The 22,622-nt window shown below is 42.9% G+C and overlaps 1 protein-coding gene across 1 annotated transcript; it reads left to right on the plus strand.

The window, feature by feature from the left end:
• Window positions 1–1,304: 1,304 nt before the first annotated feature.
• LOC118925363 (histone-lysine N-methyltransferase PRDM9-like) lies at window positions 1,305–21,126 on the plus strand. The gene is made up of 12 exons (XM_057496695.1): window positions 1,305–1,380; window positions 1,758–1,874; window positions 2,186–2,293; window positions 9,890–9,943; window positions 10,420–10,424; window positions 11,234–11,396; window positions 12,025–12,126; window positions 12,345–12,616; window positions 13,017–13,084; window positions 14,243–14,436; window positions 16,663–17,651; window positions 20,983–21,126. Exons 1-12 carry the CDS (start codon window positions 1,305–1,307, stop codon window positions 21,124–21,126), a joined length of 2,292 nt encoding a protein of 763 aa, XP_057352678.1.
• The last annotated feature ends 1,496 nt before the right edge of the window (window positions 21,127–22,622 follow it).

Genomic DNA, 22,622 nt, shown 5'->3' on the forward strand with positions numbered 1-22,622 from the left:
AGCAATGTCGGGGAGACCAAGAGGAAATTGGGAGCCTTTGCCTTTATTAAGGGGCCATGTGAAAACCTTTCTGAACCCTCCACCCTAGACCTTAAAGAGACCCTCCAGCCTGAGAGAGCCCGATCCCCTCACCCACCCTGAGAGGGTCCAGATCCCCTCAGCCTCACAGGACACCAAATCCCACCACCTTGAGCGATCCTAAATCCGCTAACATGGAGGGATCTCACATCTCCTCAGCGTGAGGAGCACCTCACCCAAACCACCTCATCTTCAGAGAACTCAAGGCCCTTCACCCAGAGAAATACTAAATCCCCTAAGGCTTAGACCCCTCCCCATACCCTCAGTAACCCCAGCTCCCCTCAGCCTGAGGCCCGCCCCAAACTCTTCGCCCGAGTAACCCTAACTATAGCAACTACAGAGAGAACAAATTTCCTCAAGGCTCAGAGACCTTGAATGCCCCAAGCCTGAGAACTATTAATTTCCATTCAGCTTCAAAAACCCAAACTAACCTCAACGTCAGAGGTCCTAAGGCCCCTTAATGAGAGACTCCAAATTTCCTTAGCCTGACAGACCTCAAATTTCCTCAGCCTCAAAGATTTAAAAATCCCCTCAACCTGAGCTTTCCAAATCCCTTCAGCCTGAGACTCCAAACCTTGTCCTGAGAGATTGCAAATGCCATCAGCCTAAGGGATCCCAATTCTCCTCAGCATGAGACCCCAAATCCCCTCACTCAGCAGCCCCGGTTTCCTCAGCCCAAGATCTGCGTTCCTTAGAGATCAAGGCAGCTTTACACCCAGATTTCTCCAGAATCCACAGGTGGAGAGCCCCAGATCTCTTCTTTGAGAAATATTCCTTTCCTCTCGCTGGATCAGTTCCATGATTGTCAGCCTGACCCCAGTCATGGCATCCAGTGCTCCGCATCTCCCTGCAACTCCTCCAGCCGTGCCCTCTGAGGACTGCCCTCAAACACCCGCAGCAGGCCCCTCCAGGAACCTTCGCCGCCTTTCCTCAGAGGGCCTGAGCTGCAGGGATCTAAAGAAACAAAATTCAGCTCATGTTAGGCTGGTTGTGGCCACTGAAGATGCTCCCATCCCACCAATGCCCACCCCCGTCTTTCCCCACTGGGTCCCCACATCTTCCTGCCCTGGACAGGAAGACAGACCTGCATGGGGGCAGTGGTCTGGGCTGTCACCCCCTCTCAGCACCTTCTCCCTTCACAGGTGCCTTGGCTTTGGCGCTGGAAGATTTAGGGACACTTGCCGGCATCAGAGTCCCAGCAGCACCTGCCTGGCCGTCCCAGCACCATGAGCTCTGACAGGTCCCTGGAGGAGAACAGTGAGGGACACTCAAAGGCAACGAGCTGGAAGGCCACGGTGAGAGGTGTGGGAGGTGAAGCCAGGCTCCAGATGGGGTTTCTAAGAAGGAAGGGAAGAGGGGCTCGGTCACAAGGAGCCTGCACCAGTAGGCGACCCTCTCTGTGAGTGCATGCAGGATGTCTGAGACATGGGGAGAAAACGGGACCCTAGCATCAGCAATTGCTCTACGTCAGGGGAGGGATGGGAAAATTCTCGCTTGGTGTTTGCACAGTAATTCAGGACCCAGTCAGGAGACAGAGTCTTCACCCTTATTTCAGAGACCACCCAGCGGCCTCAGGCTGCCTACGCCCTACATGCAAGATGGAGCAGAAGGCCCAGCTCACAGTTCAGACTTGTATTAGTAAATCACTGATGGAACCTATTATTTTCTCTAGGCCAGAGATGATTTCAAAGACATTTCCAGATACTTCTCCAAGAAGGAATGGACAGAGATGGGAGACTGGGAGAAAACCCCATACAGGAATGTGAAAAGGAACTATGAAGCACTGGTCCCTATAGGTAACACGACATGTGGAGTGCAGAGTAGCCTGGGAAGCAAGTCTTCAACCCCTGCATCAGTCTGGCTCTCTCTCAGGTGGCTCCGTCTGCCCACAGTTCCCTTCTGCGTGGAGACAAACCCAGAGGGAAATGCTTTTTGTATCAGTGTGGGGCCAGTACTGGTAATGCGGAGCTCACCTCCTGCCTTACTCCAGACCCTCCCAGCACATCCAAATGAGTCGCTATGACTTTATAGTGCTTTCATTTCTTGCTGTGCTCTGTTCATTCTTCCAGCTCTTCCCTTTTAAGACAAAGATTTTGCTTCTTTCCAGGTCTCAGATCTCCTCGACCAGCTCTCACGCATCGTCGCAGGCAGGCCACCAAGCCCCAGGTGGATGACACTGAGGATTCTGATGAAGAATGGATGCCCAGTCAGCAAGGTGAGGAGCCAGGAGGACTTAAAGGTGTCCTGAAGCTGACCTGGGTTCAGGTACCAGCTGGGTCTCAGGAGGTAACAACAGAAACACTACTTCCTCAAAATCACAGACATTCACAAAGCAAGCAAGATACAGAACAGCATATTATACAGTAAGAGGCTATTCATATAAAGTTCTTAAATGGGTAAAGTAATTATATATGTTATTTAAAGATATATTAATAAGCAGCAGATGTATAACAATCGGAACGTGATAAGAAATACCAAATTCAGAATAGTTATCACCACAAGAGAAGAAGGAAGGGCTGGCAGGTGGCTTCACTGTATATTGATTAGTTTTCTGTTTGTTTTTATTTTTGTGTTTGATTTTTGAAGTAGAAATAAAGACCTGAAGCCTTTTGTAGCAGAATGTTGCAATAAGACTGAATGGTAGTGGATATATAGGTTTTCCAGTGTTAACTCTCCATACTTTAAAATACATCGTTGTTACTTGCTTTTGTAAAACATTGTTAACTAATGAAAAGGCAGTTAAGGAAATCTTAATTAGACTATAAATCCAAAACGGAGCTTTCTAACACTAATCTCATGATTGTTCAGTTATTGGATTAAATGTCTTAGAAGAGGGAATGATTAATATATTATGTAAAGTTGCATGATTTATGTATGTATATTTAATCATACCACATGGTGTTCTTACCCAAAAGTGAATGTGATTCTTTGCCTGGGTTCCAAGAAAGTGTTTGAGAGAGCTAGTTAGTGTAGCTGATCTTTCCCACATGTCCCTAACCAGAGACAGCATCAGCTAAATAAATGAGGGACAATCACTATAAAACAGAAATGAGAGGCTCAATTCTGCTGCCCCTCAGACAGGATACTTTAAAAGAAGAGTCAGTCTGCCTAAACTGGGGAAAGCAGCTTGGATTAGGTCTATTATTCTCCATCTACAGATTTCTGGGTCCTTAGGATCTTAAAAGTAGTGTTAAGAGATCTGACATCCACAAAGGTTCTGACATGGAAGGAGAGTCTTCATAGGAAACCGTATGCCCATGGTTTATCGTACATCTGTGCATTGCTATCTGGATGCAATTAAAACCCCCACCCCAGCCAATTTCTTTATTTATTTTTATTGTGATTTAAAAGAAAAAATAATAATAAGTTTTTCCTCTTAGCAGTTTTTAAGTAGGCAACATGGTATTATTTTTTTTAATTAATAGGCTTTATTTTTTAGAGAATTTTTAAGCTTACAGAAAAATTAAACAGAAAGTACAGAGAGTTCCCTCTTTCCCTATGCCCCCAGTTTCCCCAATTATTAACATCTTGAATTGCTGTGGTACATCTGTTACAATTGATGAACTGATACTGATAGACTATTATTGACTGGAGTCCACGGTTTACAGTAGGGTTCAATCTTTGTGTTGTACAGTTCTATGGGTTTTAACAAATGTGCAATTTCATGTGTTCACCTTTTACAGTTTTACCCAGAATAGTTTCACTGCCCTAAAAATCCTCTGTGCTCCACCTATTTATCCTCCTCCCCCCCAACCTCTGGCAGCCACTGATCTTCTTACCATCTCTATTGTTTTGCCTTTTCCAAAATGTCATATAGTTGGAATCACACAGTACGTAGTCTTTTACACTGGTTACTTTTACTTAGCAATATGCATTTAAGTTTGCTCTCTCTCTCTCTCTCTCTCTCTCTCTCTCTCTCTCTCTCTCTCTCTCTCTCTCTCTGTGTGTGTGACCTGATAGCTCTTTTTTTCCCACACTGAATAATATTCCATTGCATGGATATACAACTGTTTGTTCATCCAGTCACCTTTGAAAGACACTGGTTCCAATATTTGGCAATTACAAATAAAGCTGCTATAAATATTCATGTGCAGTTTTTTATGTGGACATAAGTTTCCAAGTTATTTGGGATAATAGTATGGTGATTGCTGGATTATATGGTAAGAGAATATTTAATTTTGTAAGAATCTGCCAAACTGTATTCCTAAGTGGCTGTGCCACCAGCAGTGAATGAGACTCCCTGTTGTTCCACATTTACTGTTGTTAGTATTTTTTTGTAGTTAGTACTGTTGTTACTTAGCCATTATAATAGGTAGTTGATGGCATCATTGTTGTTTATCTTTTCATATGCTTATTTGCCATCTGTGAAACTTCTCTAATGAGATGACTGTTCAAATCTGTTTGTTTGCTTGTTTGTTTGCTATCATTAATCTACAATTGCATGAAGAACGTTATGTTCACTAGGCTCCCCCCTTCACCAAGTCACCCCCACAAACCCCATTACAGTCACGGTCTGTCAGCATAGTAAGATGCTGTAGAATCACTACTTGTCTTCTCTGTGTTGCACAGCCCTCCCCATACCCCCCACAATATACATGTTAATCGTAATGCCCCCTTTCTTTTTCCCGCCCTTATCCCTCCCTTCCCTCCCATCCTCCCCAGTCCCTTTCCCTCTGGTACCTGTTAGTCCATTCTTCCGTTCTGTGATCTGCTGCTGTTTGTTCCTTCAGCTTTTCTTTGTTCTTATACTCCAGAGATGAGTGAAATCATTTGGTACTTGTCTTTCTCCACCTGGCTTATTTCACTGAGCATAATACCCTCTAGCTCCATCCATATTGTTGCAAATGGTAGGATTTGTTTTCTTCTTAGGGCTGAATAATATTCCACTGTGTATATGTACCACATCTTCTCTATCCATTCATTTACTGATGGACACTTAGGTTGCTTCCAGTTCTTGGCTATTGTAAATAGTGTTGCAATAAACATAGTGGTGCATCTGTCTTTTTCAAACCGGGCTGCTGCATTCTTAGGGTAAATTCCTAGAAGTGGAATTCCTGGGTCAAATGGTATGTCTATTCTGAGCTTTTTGAGGAACCTCCATACTGCTTTCCACAATGGTTGAATTAATTTACATTCCCACCAGCAGTGTAGGAGGGATTCCCCTTTCTCCACAACCTCACCAACATTTGTTGTTGTTTGTCTTTTGGATGGTAGCCATCCTTACTGGTGTGAGGTGATATCTCATTGTGGTTTTAATTTGCATTTCTCTGATGACTAGCGATATGGAGCATCTTTTCATGTGTCTGTTGGCCATCTGAATTTCTTCTTTGGAGAACTGTCTGTTCAGCTCCTCTGCCCATTTTTTAATTGGATTATTTGCTTTTTGTTTGTTGAGGTGTGTGAGCTCTTTATATATTTTGGATGTCAACCCTTTATCAGATCTGTCATTTATGAACATATTCTCCCATACTGTAGGGTACCTTTTTGTTCTATTGATGGTGTCCTTTGCTGTACAGAAGCTTTTCAGCTTGATATAGTTCCCCTTGTTCATTTTTGCTTTTGTTTCCCTTGCCCAGGGAGACATGTTCATGAAGAAGTCGTTCATGTTTATGTCCAAGAGGTTTTTGCCTATGTTTTTTTCTAAGAGTTTTATGGTTTAATGACTTACATTCACGTCTTTGATCCATTTTGAATTTACCTTTGGCAACGGTATTATTCACTACAGGCACATTGCTGTACAACAGATTGCTTGGACTTTTCGTCTTCTATGACTGAAACTCTGTAGCCAGTGAACAACTCCCCAGGGGATTCTCCCCCAAGCCCCAGGCAACCACCATTCCATTTTCTGTTTCCATGAATTTGATTACTTTAGATATCTCATATAAGTATTTGTCATTTGTGATTGTTTTATCTTGTTTAGCATAACGTCCTCAAGGTCCATCCATGATGTAGCATATGAGAGGATTTCCTCCTTTTTTTAAAGGCAGAATAATATTCCTGTGTGTGTGTATAGCACATTTTCTTCATCCATTTATCCATCAGTTAGGGTGCTTTCATACCTTGGATACTGTGAGTAATGCTGCAGTGGCCATGAGTGCAGAAATATTTATTCAAGATCCTGTTTTCAAATTCTATTCATATATACCCAGAAGTTGGATTGCCAAATCATAGAGAAGTTCTATTTCCAATTATTTGTGGAAACTCCACACTGTTTTACATAGTGGCTGCAACACTTTACATTTCAACAAACAGGGTTGTAAGCATTTCAGTTTCCCATCATCCTTGTCAACACATGTTATTATATGTTATTTTCATATTGGCCATCCTAACAGGTATGAGATGACATGTTGCTGTGGTTTTCATTTGCATTTCCATGGTGATTATTGATATTGAGCATCTTTTCATATGTTTGTGGGCCATTTACATGTATCTTCTTTGGATAAATATCTACTCAAGTCTTTTTTCCATTGTATTAGTCAGCTTGGGCTGCCATAATGAAATACCATAGACTGAGTGACAATCCACAGAAATGTGTTTTTCTCATTCTGAAGACTGGAAGTCCAAGATCAAGGTGTTACCATGGTGAAATTCTCTTCCTTACTCTTAGCCAACCTCCATCTTGCTCTGTGTTGGTACTCTTCTTTGTGCATGCTCTTAGGGAGAAAGACACAGATCTTTCTCTTCTTCTTGACAAGACAAATCCTATCATGAAGGCCCCACTCTCATGACCTCATCCACCCCTAGTTAAGTCCAAAATGCTCCATCTTCAAATACCGTCACATTGGGGGTTAGGGTTTCAACATAGGAGTTTTGGAGGGACACAGTTCAGTCCATAGCACCCAATGTTTAATTAAGTCACTTGATTTTTTTACTGCTGAATTGTAGGAGTTCCTTATATATTCTGGATACTAAACCCTTATCAGATGTATGTTTTACAAATACTTCCTCCCATTCTACATGTTGCCTTGTCAGTCTGTTGGTTGTGTCCTTTGTTTCATAGAAATCTTCAGTGGTCTCATCTATTTTTTATTTTGTTCCTTGTGATTCTCATGCCATATCCCAGAAATCATTGCCCATTCTAATATCAGGAAGTTTGCCCTTGTTTTTTCCTGAGAGTTTTATACTTTAAGGTCTTCCATTTGGGTCTGTAATCCACTTTGAGCTGATTTATGTACATGATGTCAAAAAAAGGGCCCATTTTCATTCATTTGCATGGAGATACTCTCAGCCCCACCGTTTGTTGAAGAGACTATGTCCTTTCCATTTACTGTGTCTTCTTTAATTTATTTCCACAATGTTATCTAATTTTCAGTGTGCAAGTGTTTCACTTCCTTGGTTAAGTTTACTCTTAATTACTTCATTCATTTTGTTGCTGTTCAAAATGGATTGTCTTCTTAGCTGCCTTTTTTGATTGTTCCTTGTTAGTGCATAGAAGTACAAGTCATTTTTGAGTGTTAACTTTGTACCCTGCAACTTGCTGAATTTATTAGTTCTAATAGGATTTTGGGAAGAATCTTTACAATTTTCTCCATATGAGATCCGCAAACATACATAATTTTACTTCTTTCTTGCCAAGTCGGATTCCTTTTATTTCCTTTTCTTGTGTGATTCCCTGGCAAGGTCTTGCAGTACTATTTTGAATGGAACTGACAAGAATGGGCATCCTTGGCTTGTTCTTAATCTTACAAGAAATGCTCTCATTTTTTTCACTGTTGAATACAAGGTGGGAGGTGGACTTTTCATATTTGGCTTTTATTATAGTGAGGTAATTTCCTTCTACTCCCAGTTTGTTCAGTATTTTTGTCAAAAAAGGCCAATTTATTATTTAACGATGAATGCAATAGATAATTTATGAACATAGGAAGAAATATAAATGACATTTTCTCTAGTTTTTAAACATTTTTTTTTGCTTTGTAACCGCTTTATTGAGTGTAATCAGTACAGAGAAACAGAAGAGCTTTTCCTGAACAATATTAAGGCTTCTGATCCATGAACATGGCATGTCTTTTCATTTCTTTAGGCCTGTAATTTCAGGTACAAGTTTTGCACTTCTTCTGTTAAATTTATTCTGAAGTATTTTATTCTTCTCGATGCTGTTATAAATGTAATTGTTTTCTTAATCTCATTTTCAGATTATTCTAGCTAGCATATAGAAATACAAATGACTTCTTCCTCATATTCTGCAAATTTGCTTATCTTATTAGTTCCAATAGCTTTTTAGTAGATTCTTTGGGTTTCCTATATTCCAGCTCATGCTGTCTGCACATGGGGATAGATTTACTTCTTCCTTTCCGATCTGGATGGCGTGTGTCTTGCTCTTCCCTGATTACCCTCACAGAACCCCCAGTAAATGTTGAATACAAGTGACAGGAGCAGAGTCCTGTTCCTTTTTTGTTCCTCATGGCAGGAGGAAAGCCTCTAGTTAGTATGCATGATAATAGCTGTAGGTTCACTTCTAATCTTAGTTTGTTAAATGTCTCTAGAAGTGTGTTGAATTTTGTCAAATACCTTTTCCACATCTACTGAGATGGTCATGTGGTGCTTTAAAAAAATCCTATTGATATGCTGCATTACATTAATTGATGTTTGGATATTAACCTAACTTTTTATTCCTGAGATAAATACCATTTGGTCATGGCATAGAATCCTTTCTATATGTTGCTGGATTCAGCCTTCAATATTTTGTTGAGGTTTTTGTGTTTATATTCATAGGGTATATTGGTCTGTAGTTTCCTTTTCGGTCATGTCTTTGATGTCTGTGTCATTTTTTTTCTGAGAGGGCATCTCTCATATTTATTGATCAAATGGTTGTTAACAACAATAAAATTGTGTATAGGGGACTCAATGCACAATCATTAATCAACCCCAAGCCTAATTCTCAACAGTCTCCAATGTTCTGAAGCATAACGAACAGGTTCTTACATGGTGAACAAGTTCTTACATAGTGAGTAAGTTCTTACTTGGTGAACAGTGCAAGGGCAGTCATATCACAGAAACTTTCGGTTTTGATCACGCATCATGAACTATAAACAATCAAGTCAGTCATGATTATTCATTTGATTTTTATACTTGATTTATATATGAATCCCTCATTTCTCCCTTATTTATTTATTTATTTTAATAAAATGCTGAAATGGTAGGTAGATGCAAGATAAAGGTAGAAAACATAACTTAGTGCTGTAAGAGGGCAAATGTAGATGATCAGGTGTGTGTCTGTAGACTGAGTGTTAATCCAAGCTAGACCAGGGCAACAAAACATCCACGTATGCAGAAGATTTCTCTCAGAACAGGGGGGGTGAGGTTCTAAGCCTCACTTCTGTTGATCCCCAATTTCTCACCTGATGGCCCCCCTGCGACTGTGCCTGTCTTAGGTTGTTCCTCCCTTGAGGAATCTTACCTGTCTCTGGCTAACCAGTCATCTTCCAGGGCCATACAGGGAAATGTAAAGTTGGTAAGTGAGAGAGAAGCAATATTCTTTGACAAGGTTAGCTTTTTACTTCTTTGAAGATTTATGCCCTGTGGCTTCTATGCCCAGCATTTGTCTTGAGGTATCTTTACCACTTGGAAGAATTATGATACTTGGTAATTTCGATGTGAGGCATGAATTCTACTAATAGTTTTTAAACATTTAAAAAAAATTAGTTGATGACCCCAATAGAAAGCCTCGATGATACTTCAGAAACCATTTTCCTATCGCCCTTCAATACTCCTTTTACTCATCATTCTAGTTCAGACTGCCATGTCCCTAATGTGAATTTCCAGAGTTTGGAATTATTTACCAACTGAAGCATTAATTTTTCTTCACCTTTAGAAAAACCTTCTTGGGTGGCCTTCAGAGTGGAACGGAGTAAACACCAGAAGGTGAGTATTTCCTAAATCCTGTTGACAAGAAAATCTTTCTCATGGACCCAAACACAGGTAAGAGGAGGAGAAGGCACTGAGTGTGCTAGAAACTGCTGCCTTCCTTTCCTGATCCCTTCTGCACAATGTCTGCTATCATTTTAATAGCTAGTAAGAACAGCAACAAAGAAGCTACCACTTGTTTCTATTTTCACAATATTTCAGACGTTATTTTAAGCATTTTACATGAATAACCTGACTTGAACCTTGCAGGAACCCTATGAGGTAGGTACTATAACCATCACCATTTATAGATGAGGAAACTGAGGTAAAGAAATGTTTGATTACAGGCCTTGGATCACAGTTTCAGTGGTAGTGCAATCTGACCCAAAGCTCCTTCTCTAAACCACTTACAAGCCCATTAAAACTTTCATAGTTGTCTAAAACTCACACTGTCTTTATTCATAACTTCACTCATCTTACTGGTGATAACAACTTAAGCTCCTGTCTGCTATGCTAAAGTGGGAGATGTGCTAAGACCATCTGACTAAGGGAAGCTTACAAATGGTCAGTACTGACAGTGAATAGGAGATAGGATCCCCACCCTCACAGCCCCCAACTCTAATCAAAAGAGGCATCTCCCAGCCCAGAGGAACTCCAAGTTTGATGGTTGAGGAACAACAAATAAGAAAATAGCTGAAGGACTCCATATAGGCTACACACTATTCTGCCAAAACACATCCATCTGGCACTGCTTTCAAATGCTCATTCTCGTAGGAGGAAGTGGGTCTTTCCTCCGAGCTTTACTTAGGCAATCACATTTATTTGCAATCATCTGTGTAGCCTGCCTCTGAAATGGGAGCTCTTTGAGAACCTTGTTCATACCTGACTCTTCTCAGAAGTCCCAGGCCCAGCTCAAGGCCCTGTATATTTTCTCAGTAATTCGCATTAAACTAGATCAAACAAATTAAACTAGATGTAAGAGGGTCAAGGAATGCTGAAGATAGTATCTATAAGATAGATTTCAAATATGGAGGCAAGCGAGGAGGTAAGTTGATAGCAAGACTAATCTCACATTCATGCTGCATTAGCTCACAGAATAATTTGGTCACAAAACAGAATGACATTTGATGTTCATTATAACATTAAGAATTCACATATATGCCAGTTTATGGGTCAGGAAACTGAGGAAAACTAGCTGGCGTTACAACCTTATTCAGACAGAATTGACAAAGGAACCAGCTAATCCAATTCCAGACACTCTTTCCAGGATCTGGCAGTCTGCAACCTTTGCCATCTTTCCTTTATCGTCTAGATTTCTCGGTTCTCTTCCCAATCTCACTGTTTGGTCACCTCATTTCCCAGATATATTTTATACCCTCTACATTTCTACATTTCCTCTTCCGAGCAGGCCCAGAAACCAGTTTCCCCTCCTGGAAAAGCAAGTACCTCTGGACATCACTCTAGACAAAAAATGGGTAAGAGGAAAAACTTTAGTCCTTCTCAGTCCTTTAGGAAGGCTGATGAATATGGTGAAAGCATGCGGTTTGCACTTTGGATAGGCCCGGGATTAAGCTGGACTAACCTGAAGCCTGAAGTTAACACTAGGGCCTCGGGCAAATCTTACAAATTCTCTGAGTTCCTGAATGTTCATTTGTAAACTGAAGATAAGGATGCATAGCTCATGTATTGCTTGAAAACATTAGTTTAAAAATAAAAGAATTGGCCTGTACAAGTTGTCCAATAAATCCATCTGTGATAACAGACCATACCTTTTTGGTATTGTATGCCCAGACCTTTGTTTAATGCCTACCATGTTACATCCCCTCAACAAATATTCTCTGAATGAATAAATGTGTGAATGAACCATTTTCGAAGTACAAACTTTGGGAAGTTTAACCTGATAATGAAAATAACAAATTCAATTGAGCATCCGTAGTCAGTGTTGAATGGTAGTCTCTCTGAACCAGTAGTTAATGGGGTGAAAACTAGAGTGTGTAGAAGGACAGGAGATCATTTGATGGGAAGAGATTTCACTTTCTGACCAAACAGGGACTAACATTCCAGACCTCACCAACCTCACTTACCTACCCTTCTTCAACTTAGAACTTGCGGGAGAGGAGACTGAAGTAAAGACGTATAACCTACGAGAAAGAAAGGGCTGTGTGTACCAAGAGGTCAGCGAGCCCCAGGATGACGACTACCTCTGTAAGTGACCCTTTTGGCCCACTCACAGAGAAGGCTGTTGTGTCTTGGTACAATAATTTCATGTTGTCGTTTTCAGTCCCCACATTATTCCTTTCCTCTAGTGACTTGGAATGCAGGACTGAAGCTAAATGGTGTGAGTGCCTGCACTCTTTCTGGAGCTCTTTACATCCAAGAACATGCACTATGCTTTCCCTAACCCCTGTTGCTCTCACCTCCAGATTGTGAGAAGTGTCAGAACGTCTTCATTGACAGTTGTGCTGCTCATGGGCCCGCTGTGTTTATAAAGGACACTGCAGTGGACAAGGGACATCCCAACCGCTCAGCCCTCACTCTGCCCCCTGGGCTGAAAATCAGACCATCGAGCATCCCTGAGGCTGGGCTTGGAGTGTGGAATGAAACATCTGATCTGCCGTTGGGTGTGCACTTTGGCCCCTACGAGGGCCAAATCACAGAAGATGAAGAGGCAGCCAACAATGGGTATTCCTGGCAGGTTAGAACATCTATCTCTTCCCCTGTCCTCTGGCTTCCCACATCCTCCCTGTGGATTGATGGGATCTGACCTTCTACATACCAGAACATGGATGGAGATAACATAGTCAGCTCTGTGTACTGGGTGGACTTTGCATCAGCATGGAGCTCCCAGGTAAAGATCAGAGGGTAGGTGGGAGCATGGAAGTACAGACATAGACAAGTGTCTCCTCCCTTCCAGGGCCCTTGCTCTGAGTGGGCAAATTGACTCAGATACATAGACGTTGGCTGAGGAGTATGTCACATTCAGTTGGTGACTGAATCCATGCAGGATGAAAGCACTTTGATAACAATACGGTATAACACTTCTTCTGTTACCTCCCCCAGAAAAAAATCCTTTAACTTTTCTTTCTGAAATTCAGATCACCACAGGGAGAAACTCCTGTTTTTACGTGGATGGAAAGGACAAATCTTGCGCCAATTGGATGAGGTAAGACCAAATTTTCTGAGTTTCAGAGAGGACATCTGACTCTCACAAGCCCACACTCCTTCCCTTCTCATCATGCCTCCCTCAGTTGTCTCCCTCAAGCCTCTGTTTCTCTGTTTACTCCATACAGTGTTTTATTTCAAGAGTCATTTAGAAAAAAACAAGAAATAAAAAGATAGTATGTATCCTAAAATAAAAATCTCTATGCTAGACAAAATTTCAGCCCTAGAAGAAACCTTGAGGAGCCTAGATTCACACACTTTAACTTATCTAATCAACATTTATTAGGCATTTACTATGTTCCAGTTCAGACAAGGGAATTCTTTAACTAAACACATTATAATCCATGTCCTTATGGAGGACATATTGCAAAACCATTAAAAAATTGATTTCAAGATTTAACAATAATTTTCCTATTTTTTCAAGAAGTACACAGTGCCCACATAAATTAAAACAAGGGAGGGCAGCACATCTTTAACCTGTGAGAGCAGCAAATCTTCTTAGATTCACTTCTAATTAGAACTGGGTTCTGAAGCCTACATTCAAATAAGCTGTAGTATGGCTGCGGGCCTCTGAGCTTCATGACCCAACAACTTCCCTTACCAGGGGGACACAGAATGTGAATGAACCATTGTTGTCCTGTGCTATTATGCTAAGGCAAAAAGACCTCCACTTTCTATAGAAACCTGGGGAAAGCAAGTAAATGGTACATTATATAAAGGGTGGAGAGATTGGACAAAGGCATCTCAAAACAGGATATGAGTTAGGCTGATACGTGCTAATCTAAAAGCAGAGTCCATAATCAGGCCCAAAGTTCTGTTACAAAACAGACTTAACTTAGAGAAGCTAAACGTCAGTGGATTTTATGGCAAACTGAGGTGGAGGCTAAGTCTGAAATCAGGCTTTGGAAAACACTTAATTGGGCAAGGGAGGAAAGCATTCTAGGCAGGGTGAGCACAGTAAGAAAGACTTGGCAATAAGAATTCGCATGATATTGTGAAAGAGACTGAGGTATGTACAGAAGCTTCCCCAGGAACAGTGAGGGGAGGGGGCAGCCTCAAAGCCAGCCATAAACATCGGGCATGGAGCTGGACATGGATATAATAAGCGGCAGGAACTTACTGCCTGTGGTTTCTTCCCTTTTGCCTGCTGTAATCCTAGGTATGTAAACTGCGCCAGGTATGACGAGGAGCAGAACCTGGTGGCCTTTCAGTATCACAGTCAGATCTTCTACAGAACGTGCCAGGTCATCAGGCCGGGCTGTGAACTGCTGATCTGGTACGGAGATGAGTATGGCGAGCAGCTGGGCATCAAGCGGGAAAGCAAGTGGAAGGGAGAGCTCACAGCAGAGAGAGGTGAGCACCACTGTTCTCTAAAATGGAAAGAAATGAAAGGATTCTTGGGAATTTCATAGTCCAACTTTTAAGAAGAGTAAAATCCAGAATAAAGTCAGTAAAACTGCAATTCAGATGCTTCAGAAATTAAGGACTCATTTCATATGCCTTTGACACTTAGGAACAGTTTTTACTTTAAAAATTTTTGCTCTGATTTTTATAATACATTGTGCATAAAATATATTACAGCATACATAGAGTACTGGAAGACTTACGGGCAAAAATAAAAGAGTTTTCAAGCACCTTCCGACTCTCTCCCCAACACAGTTTCTTCTGGCCCTTTTAGCTATTTCTTCTTAATTTGTTCCATATTTCTGAATGACGTGTATGTTGATGTGCACTCATTCACAATTCAGTCAGTTCTCGTGTGAGTTCCTGCTCTGTGCCCAACAGCAGCAGTCAGAATCACCCCTCGAGCAGCCGATGGGTGAACAAGGGTGGGTGTATGTGCATAGCATCAAACAGCAATGAGTGCTTTGAGGGGGACTAATCTAGGGAAGGTGTCTAGAACCATGAGGGGGGCAATGAGGTGTGGCAGAGAGAGGTCAGGGAAGGGCTCTCTCAGGAGATAACATTTGAGACATGCAAGTACCTGTGGGCAAAGAAGTCCAGGCAGAGGGACCAGCTAGTGTGCCATCCAAGGCAGGAGAGGTCGGGTGACAAGGACTGGCTGAGAGACCAACCAGGGGAAGGAGGCCTAGAGGGCAAGAATAGAGGTTGTGTACATACATGGTAGCCTGAGGCCTATGACCTATAAAGACATGGGATTTTCCTGAGTGAGATGGAACCAGTGTGCAGTTTTCAACTGGAGAGTCACATGTGCTCTGCTCTGAGATAATGCTTTCATTAATTTCTGGAAAATAGACTGCAGAAAGAGGATGGTGGGTTGATTGGAGAGATGGGAGTTGGGGCCATAAGAAGTATGATTTGGGATTTATTCGTAACAGGACTTGTTATTGCAATTAAAATGCTAAGGCTGAATGAAATAAGTCAAGTATGAATAGGTGGTATGACTCTTGAAGAAGGATATACTTTCATTTTGTGATTTGTAGAAAACTGACAAAGAATCAACTCACAGTCTAGTTGGGGCAGCAGGAGCCCAAGCCCTTTAGTCAGTGGGGCCTGGACCACTCGCCCTTGTCCAATCCGAATCCCACCTCCTGGTGGGTATCCAGAAGCATAGGGGTCCTCAATTAAATATGTCTTTTAGACTGTGGGTGATCAAATTCAGATTTACCCACACATGCTCTCTTTAAGCACTATTCTAGCCTGCCTTCCACATTTCTACATCTCCAGGCTGAGTGGCTCCTAACTTAGTGGATCCCATTCCCCTCAGAGGAAATACCTAAGACCGATTACACCTGAGTCATCAGGAGCATTGTTACCTCTCCAAAGAATAAGATAGCTGCAGACACCATCACAGGCAGATATGACGTAGACAATACTAGGATGTAGGAAAAGGCCACTGCCGGTCCATCTGTGGGAGGCAGAAGCTGCCTCTGAACACACTTGAAAGTTCCTGGACTGATCGATACATATAAAATGCCCTGGATGTGGGTTTGGGGGATTTCTGAGGAAGATGCAGTGAATAAAAATGGAGTGGAGATGTGTGAGAAATACTCTCACTGGTCCGAACTCAGTAAGCCGACACAGAGACAAAAAGAACGACGGAGCGAGGCTTGAATGGCGGCCTTGCAAGATCAGGCGTCTGGGGAGCAGGCCCACTCAGGGCCCTTATAAAAAGCAACTTATTCTTTAGCACATGGGTACCTCCCCTGGTTCCTCATTGGCTAATCTCTCCCTGATGTTGCCTAAGCAAGTTATATCAATATTAAGCTTTCTTTATATTTGTCTTAATTTTATTTGCTGGTTCAAACCCTTTTCTGCATTTTTCTGAAGTGATGCACAGCCCATACTTTCTCAATCTCCCTCCCCAGCCCAGCTGGAGCGACTCCCTGGTACATGTTCTGATACATAGGCTGCTTGTCAATACCCTTTTGTTTAAACGTTAATTCCTCTGAGAATAAATCACATTTAGTTTTATGCCATTCCTAATAGATGCCACACACAGCTTGTGCTGTTAGCACAATAAAAATGATTAGTGGGGCAGGCCCATCAGAAGACAAAGCATCCCACGCAGACAGCTTTGTCAACATCTACCTGACCAGAAACTTCTTCTCTCAGCAGAGCCAAAGCCAGAGATCCATCCCTGTGCCTCCTGCTCTCTGACCTTCTCCAGTCAGAAATCCCTCAGCCAGCATGTGGAGCACAGTCACCCCTCTCAGATCCTCCCACAAACACCTCCAGGAAAACATCTACAACCAGAGGATCCCTGTCCAGGCCAACACAGCTGGAGTGACAAAGCTGAAGGTCAAGAGGTCAAAGAAAGGTCCAAAACTTTGCCTAAAAGTTTAAGGCAGAAGTGGATTTCAGGGACCTTTTCCAACCCACGCAAAGGACAAATGGGGGGCTCCAGGACACATAAAATAATGATGGAGGCCAGCACAGGCCAGAAAGTGAATCCAGAAGATACAGACAAATCATTTGTGGGGGCAGGAATGTCAACTGGAAGAGTCAAGAACAGAGGGTGGGGTCAAGGCTGCACCGATAGGTCCAATCTCATCCAACACCAGAGGACACACACCAGGGAGAAGCCCTATGTTTGCAGGGAGTGTGGACGGGGCTTCACGCAGACAGCACACCTCATCCGACACGAGAGGATACACACAGGGGAGAAGCCCTATGTTTGTGGGGAGTGTGGGCAGGGCTTCACGCAGAAGGAACACCTCATCCCACATGGGAGGATACACACCGGGGAGAAGCCCTATGTTTGTGGGGAGTGTGGGCGGAGCTTCACAGAGAAGTCAGGCCTCATCCGACATGAAAGGATACACACTGGGGAGAAGCCCTACATTTGCAGGCAGTGTGGGCGGGGTTTCACGTTGAGTTCACACCTTCTCCGACATGAGAGGACACACACCGGGGAAAAGCCCTATATTTGCAGGGAGTGTGGGCGGGGTTTCACGGTGAGTTCACACCTTCTACGACATGAGAGGACACACACCGGGGAAAAGCCCTTTGTTTGCAGGGAGTGTGGGCGGGGCTTCACACAGAGGGCACACCTCACCCGACACCAGAGGACACACATGGGGGAGAAGCCCTGTGTTTCAGTTATGGTGAGTGAGCCATTGCCAATAAATAGCATCCCAACAACCACAGGAGAACAAATGTAACCACACACACTCCATACACATTCTGTGAGCAATCTTCAAAGGAAGCCTCCTGACCCCTTACACTCCAATTATGAGTGCAAAAATAAGTGGTTGCAGAAATCTCACTTTCAGTACAAGAAATGAAGTATACAACTGGGGGAGAAATTCCTCAAGTGCGTTGGGGATGTTAACACCAACCCCCTGCATGGCTTTTTGGCTTCCTGTTCCAATAAATTTTGTCTCCAAACAAATCTGAAGTCCAGACCACATGCTTCATTCACCCCTTATCACTGAAAGCAGGATCTGAGAGGACCACAGAGAACACAAACTATCAGCCCAGGTCTCCACAGGCACTCACGCCCTGGAAAGGCATACGTCTGGAGTCAGTCGGGGTAGGTCTGTGGAGAATTGATTAGTGGGCCCAGGGAGAGAAGTCTAGGATTTGAGACAGACTCATAAGGAAAGGTAATTCCCTGGTATCCTGGAAAATGTGATTTTTCCTCCTATAGACCCCTTCCCTCCACTGCCACCCTCCTCCCTTGCCTTCTTCTGGCTCCACTCCTGTTTCCTCAGACCACTGTAGCCTCACAGATGAAAGCCAGAAAGGGGTGTGTGCACGCACATCTGCCTGGCTCAGTCTGGGTCACCTGGTCTTCCTCTCTCCTTGCTGCCCGCTCAGCATCAGCATCTCATGGTGCATAGCACATGGACTCCGTATCAGACCAGACTGGGTTTATGCTCTGATCAGACTATATTGAGCTCTTCCCTCACCAGCTATGTGGCCTACGGCTACACATTCACTCTCTGTATGCCTGTTTCCTAATCTATGAACTGAGAACGTGGCACAGAGGGTGGCTGAGAATGCAAGCCCCTTCCTCATTGTCAGTCTCCAACTGCACTGCTTTCAATGCCTATGCCTTCCAGGTCTTTAGTGCTGGGCAAGGGAAGACAGACATCGTAGGGGCTAGGGAGCCACATTCAGAGACTACACAGACACCACTGCCACCTCTACACAGACTGACTTCTCAGAATTCTCATCTACCCTGAGGAGGTGAGAGGTCAGGGATGCATCTGTCCTCCCCACTGAGCCTGGAAGCCTCAGACTCTCCCTCCACACAGGCAGGCAGAGCTGTCAGTTACATGTGAAGCCAGCCCCCGCCCACTCCTTGATCCAAATGGATTCTAGAGGAGGAGTAGAGAGAGGTCTGTTTCCTCTTCCTCCCCTTCAGTAATAACCCTCATTCCTAGGCTGACCACCAGCCTCCAAGGTGGCCAACAAGTCCATCTCCTGTTATCCACACACTGGTACGGCGTCCTCCTTCATGGGACAGGACTGACAGGTGTTGTGAAAGTGGTATATGACTCCCTAGGTCATAGGAAGGCATTTGACTTCAGCCTTGCTCTCACCATCTCGCCCTGTGCAAAGCAACTGGGGGTTCATATTATTTTAAATGTGCATTGAACATTCACAAAGACACACAACCATCTGGATCATCATACCAACCTAAAAGTCATGTGAAAGAATTGAAGTCATAATTATCAAATTATGCTCTCTGATCAGAATGCAATTGACTTAGGGTTAAATCACAGAAAATTAGAAAGAAAATCTACAAATATTTGTAAATTACATACATCTGAATAATAAATGGCCAAGAGGAAGTTCAGAAATATTTTGAACTGAATAAAAATTAAAACAACATACCAAATTGGTGTGATTCAGCTAAAGCAGAACTTAGGGAAATGTACAGCATGAAATACTTAGGTTAAGAAAAAAGAAAGGTATTAAATCACTGATCTTTAAAAATCTTTTTTAAAGGACCAAAAACAAACCCAAATCAAACAGAAGGGGAAAAAAAAACTAAGCACACAAATGGACAAAATTAAAAACAGAAAACTAATAGAGAAAAATCAATGAACTAAATGGTTATTTGATATCAGTAAAATTTACAAATGTTAACAAAGAAGATTCAAATTATCAGGATCAGGAATAAATGAGAAGATCTCAGTACAGACTCTGTTAGTTATTAAAAAGATAGTAAGGAAATACTATGAACAACTCAACACACATAAATATAACAACCCAGGTAAAAAGATCAAATTCCTTGAGAGAAAACTAACTCATCAAAGAGAAAATAGATAACCTGAAGAATCCTTTAATTATAAATAAATGAATTCATAATTAAAAGCCTCTCAAAATTTTTTACTCAGTCTAAATTCCATTATACATTTAAAGATGAAATGATTCCAATTCTACACAAACTCTTCCCAAAAAGAGACAAGGAGGGTACACTTCCCAGCTCATTTTTACAAAACCAGCATTAACCTGATACCAAAGCCAGAAAGAAAAGAAAACTATGGGTTAATATCTCTCATAAACATTGATACAAAAATCAAACAAAATCTTAGCAAACTGAGCTCAGAAGTATTTATTACATTATGTACTACAATCAGGTGGGGCTTATCCTGAAAAGGCAAGTTGCTTCAATATTTGAAAAAAATCAATCAGTGTAATGCACTATATTAATAAAGAAGAACAACTATACAATCATACCAACTGATGCAGAATTAGCATTTGAAAAACATGTCATCCATTCAAGAGTTTCAAAAAATTGTCAGTCAACAAAGATAGAAAGGAACTTCCTCGGCCTCACAAAGGTCACATAAAAAAGCTGAAATGTGATATTATACTTAATGATAAAAAGACTGAAAGCTTTCCCCTGAAGATCAGGAACAAAGGAAGGAAACCTCTTTCACCACCGTTATTTGAATTATACTAGAGTTCCTAGGCAGTATAATAAGGCAAGAATAAGAGATAAAAGGCATACAGATGGGAAAAGAAGAAATAAAAATGCTTCTACTTGCAGATGACATGATTAAAACCAAAAATAGTAGCCCAAAACACTTCTCTTAGAACTGAGTTAATTAAGGTCACAGGACATGAAGAAAAAGCTCTTAAAATAATTTTACATCTATATACCAGCAATGCTGTTTCCAATAGCTCCAAAAATATTGAAATATTTAGGAATAAATTTAACAGAACATGAACAGGATCTGTAAGCTGAAAACTATAAAACACCAATGAAAGAACTTGAAGAAGAGCTAAATATGGAAAGACAAATGTTCAGGACAGGAAGGCTCAACTCCCCAAACTGACATATAGACTTAAATCTATGAAGTATGGGTCTGGGCATTCATACACCTCTCCACCCAACTGTCAGCTGCTGGCAGCCAGAATCCTTGTTTGCAGAAGAGGCTCAAAGGTGTGAGTACTGCCTAATATCCACTGGATTCCAAGTCTCCATCTCCTGGCAAACTGCTGAGAAGCCCTTCGCCAAGGCCACCGTCCAGTGCCTGTAACACCTGGCAGGCCTCCAAGACCTGCTGGCTTCCAGCACCTCCACCTGACACTGTGATCGCCCTCGTCGGGGCAGGTCGATAGTCCTTGGGCAAACACACCACCAGCTGAAACATGGCCAGCCTTCTGCATCACATCCTGAACTCTGACCACAGCTATGGTCAGCCTCACCTGTTTTCACTCTGCTTGTCTGCTGCCAGGTAAGGATACTGTTGGCTTGAATGGGCACCATAGCTGGCAGGTGAGGGGGTCACTCACCAGGACAGTCAGCCAAGAGCCCAGGACAGCAGAGTACCCAACACAGCTGGGGTCTGGGCAAGCCTCACAGAGGGCCAAGAGCACATGAGAGTCATTTGACCCCTGGACTCTGTGCTGCCTGGCCCTAAGTCAGGTCCCAGTCCTATCAGTCTGGCCTATGACCCCATTACATGAACCAGTCTCCCTCAGGAAAGGGTGTTGCCCAGAGTTGCTGTCTTCACAGATCAAGCTTCTTGAAACATACAGAAGTGTTTTAAAAACAGCTTTTTTCATAGTAACTGGTTGTTAATCACATCACCAAGAGAAACCTCCTGTAATACTTTGAAATATGCACTTTAAGATATTTTTCAAGTTCTCACACTTAATGGCAACAACTTTATTGTTCTTTTCTTTATATGCAGTTGTTTGTTTGTTTTAAAGTTTAGAAAATAAAAACCACCCATGCCATAATATGGAGGGAACACAGCACAGCAAATTAGAACTTTCTGTCCATCACACACAGACAAATGCACTCAGACACACTGGCACTCTTTTCTTTTACAAACACTGTAGAGCCCCAATCTCCCTTCCTCACTGGCCTCTTTTGCTTTCTAAAGGAACTTAAACTCCTTCCCTTCATTCACATCATGGGTTGGGCTCTGGTTGAACCAACTGCCTCTTGCTAGAAAGGAAAGATATTTACAAAAAGAGTTTGTGAACCAGAACCTGGCCTGGTTTTGGTACAGATTTAAATACACAATGTGTTCAGGGCCCAGAAGATTCTCATGATATGAAGTGAGGGAGAACACATCCGACTGCTCTGGGAAAAGGGAAAGGCCGGTGGTCTGAGAGGCTTCCTGGCAGCAAGAGGGCTGCTGAAGGGGCGGGCTTTGCATGGAGTTTGTGGTGCAGGGAAGGGGAGAGCTAGACAAGGATGTCTGGGCACGCTCGGCCCAGCTGGTTGGGAACTTTGAGGAGCTTAAGGCTCCCCATCCCCGTGGCTGCCTGCTCAGCTCTAAGCCCGCCCACTGTTGCACGCAGCCTGCTGCACCTCCCTCCTAGCCAGCTGGCACCAGCTCGCAAACTGGCAATCACTGTGCTGGGATCAGGCCAACCAGAGGCAGGCCCTGCCCACAACATCCAGAGACGACGAGCACAGAGGCTCACACCTGTGTGCTCGGCCCACTGGCTCTGACACTGGAGACAGGCACCGCAGACGGGAATCAGGAAACAGCTCTTTCCTCCCCCCAGGCACCAGCTCCGCTCCCCTACGACCCCAACCTCACTCTAGGGGCTGAGCAGCACCAGAGACTGGAGCTTCTGGGCTCTAGTGGGCACCACAC

Source organism: Manis pentadactyla, assembly GCF_030020395.1.
Source record: "Manis pentadactyla isolate mManPen7 chromosome Y unlocalized genomic scaffold, mManPen7.hap1 SUPER_Y_unloc_3, whole genome shotgun sequence".
NCBI lineage: Eukaryota > Metazoa > Chordata > Mammalia > Pholidota > Manidae > Manis > Manis pentadactyla.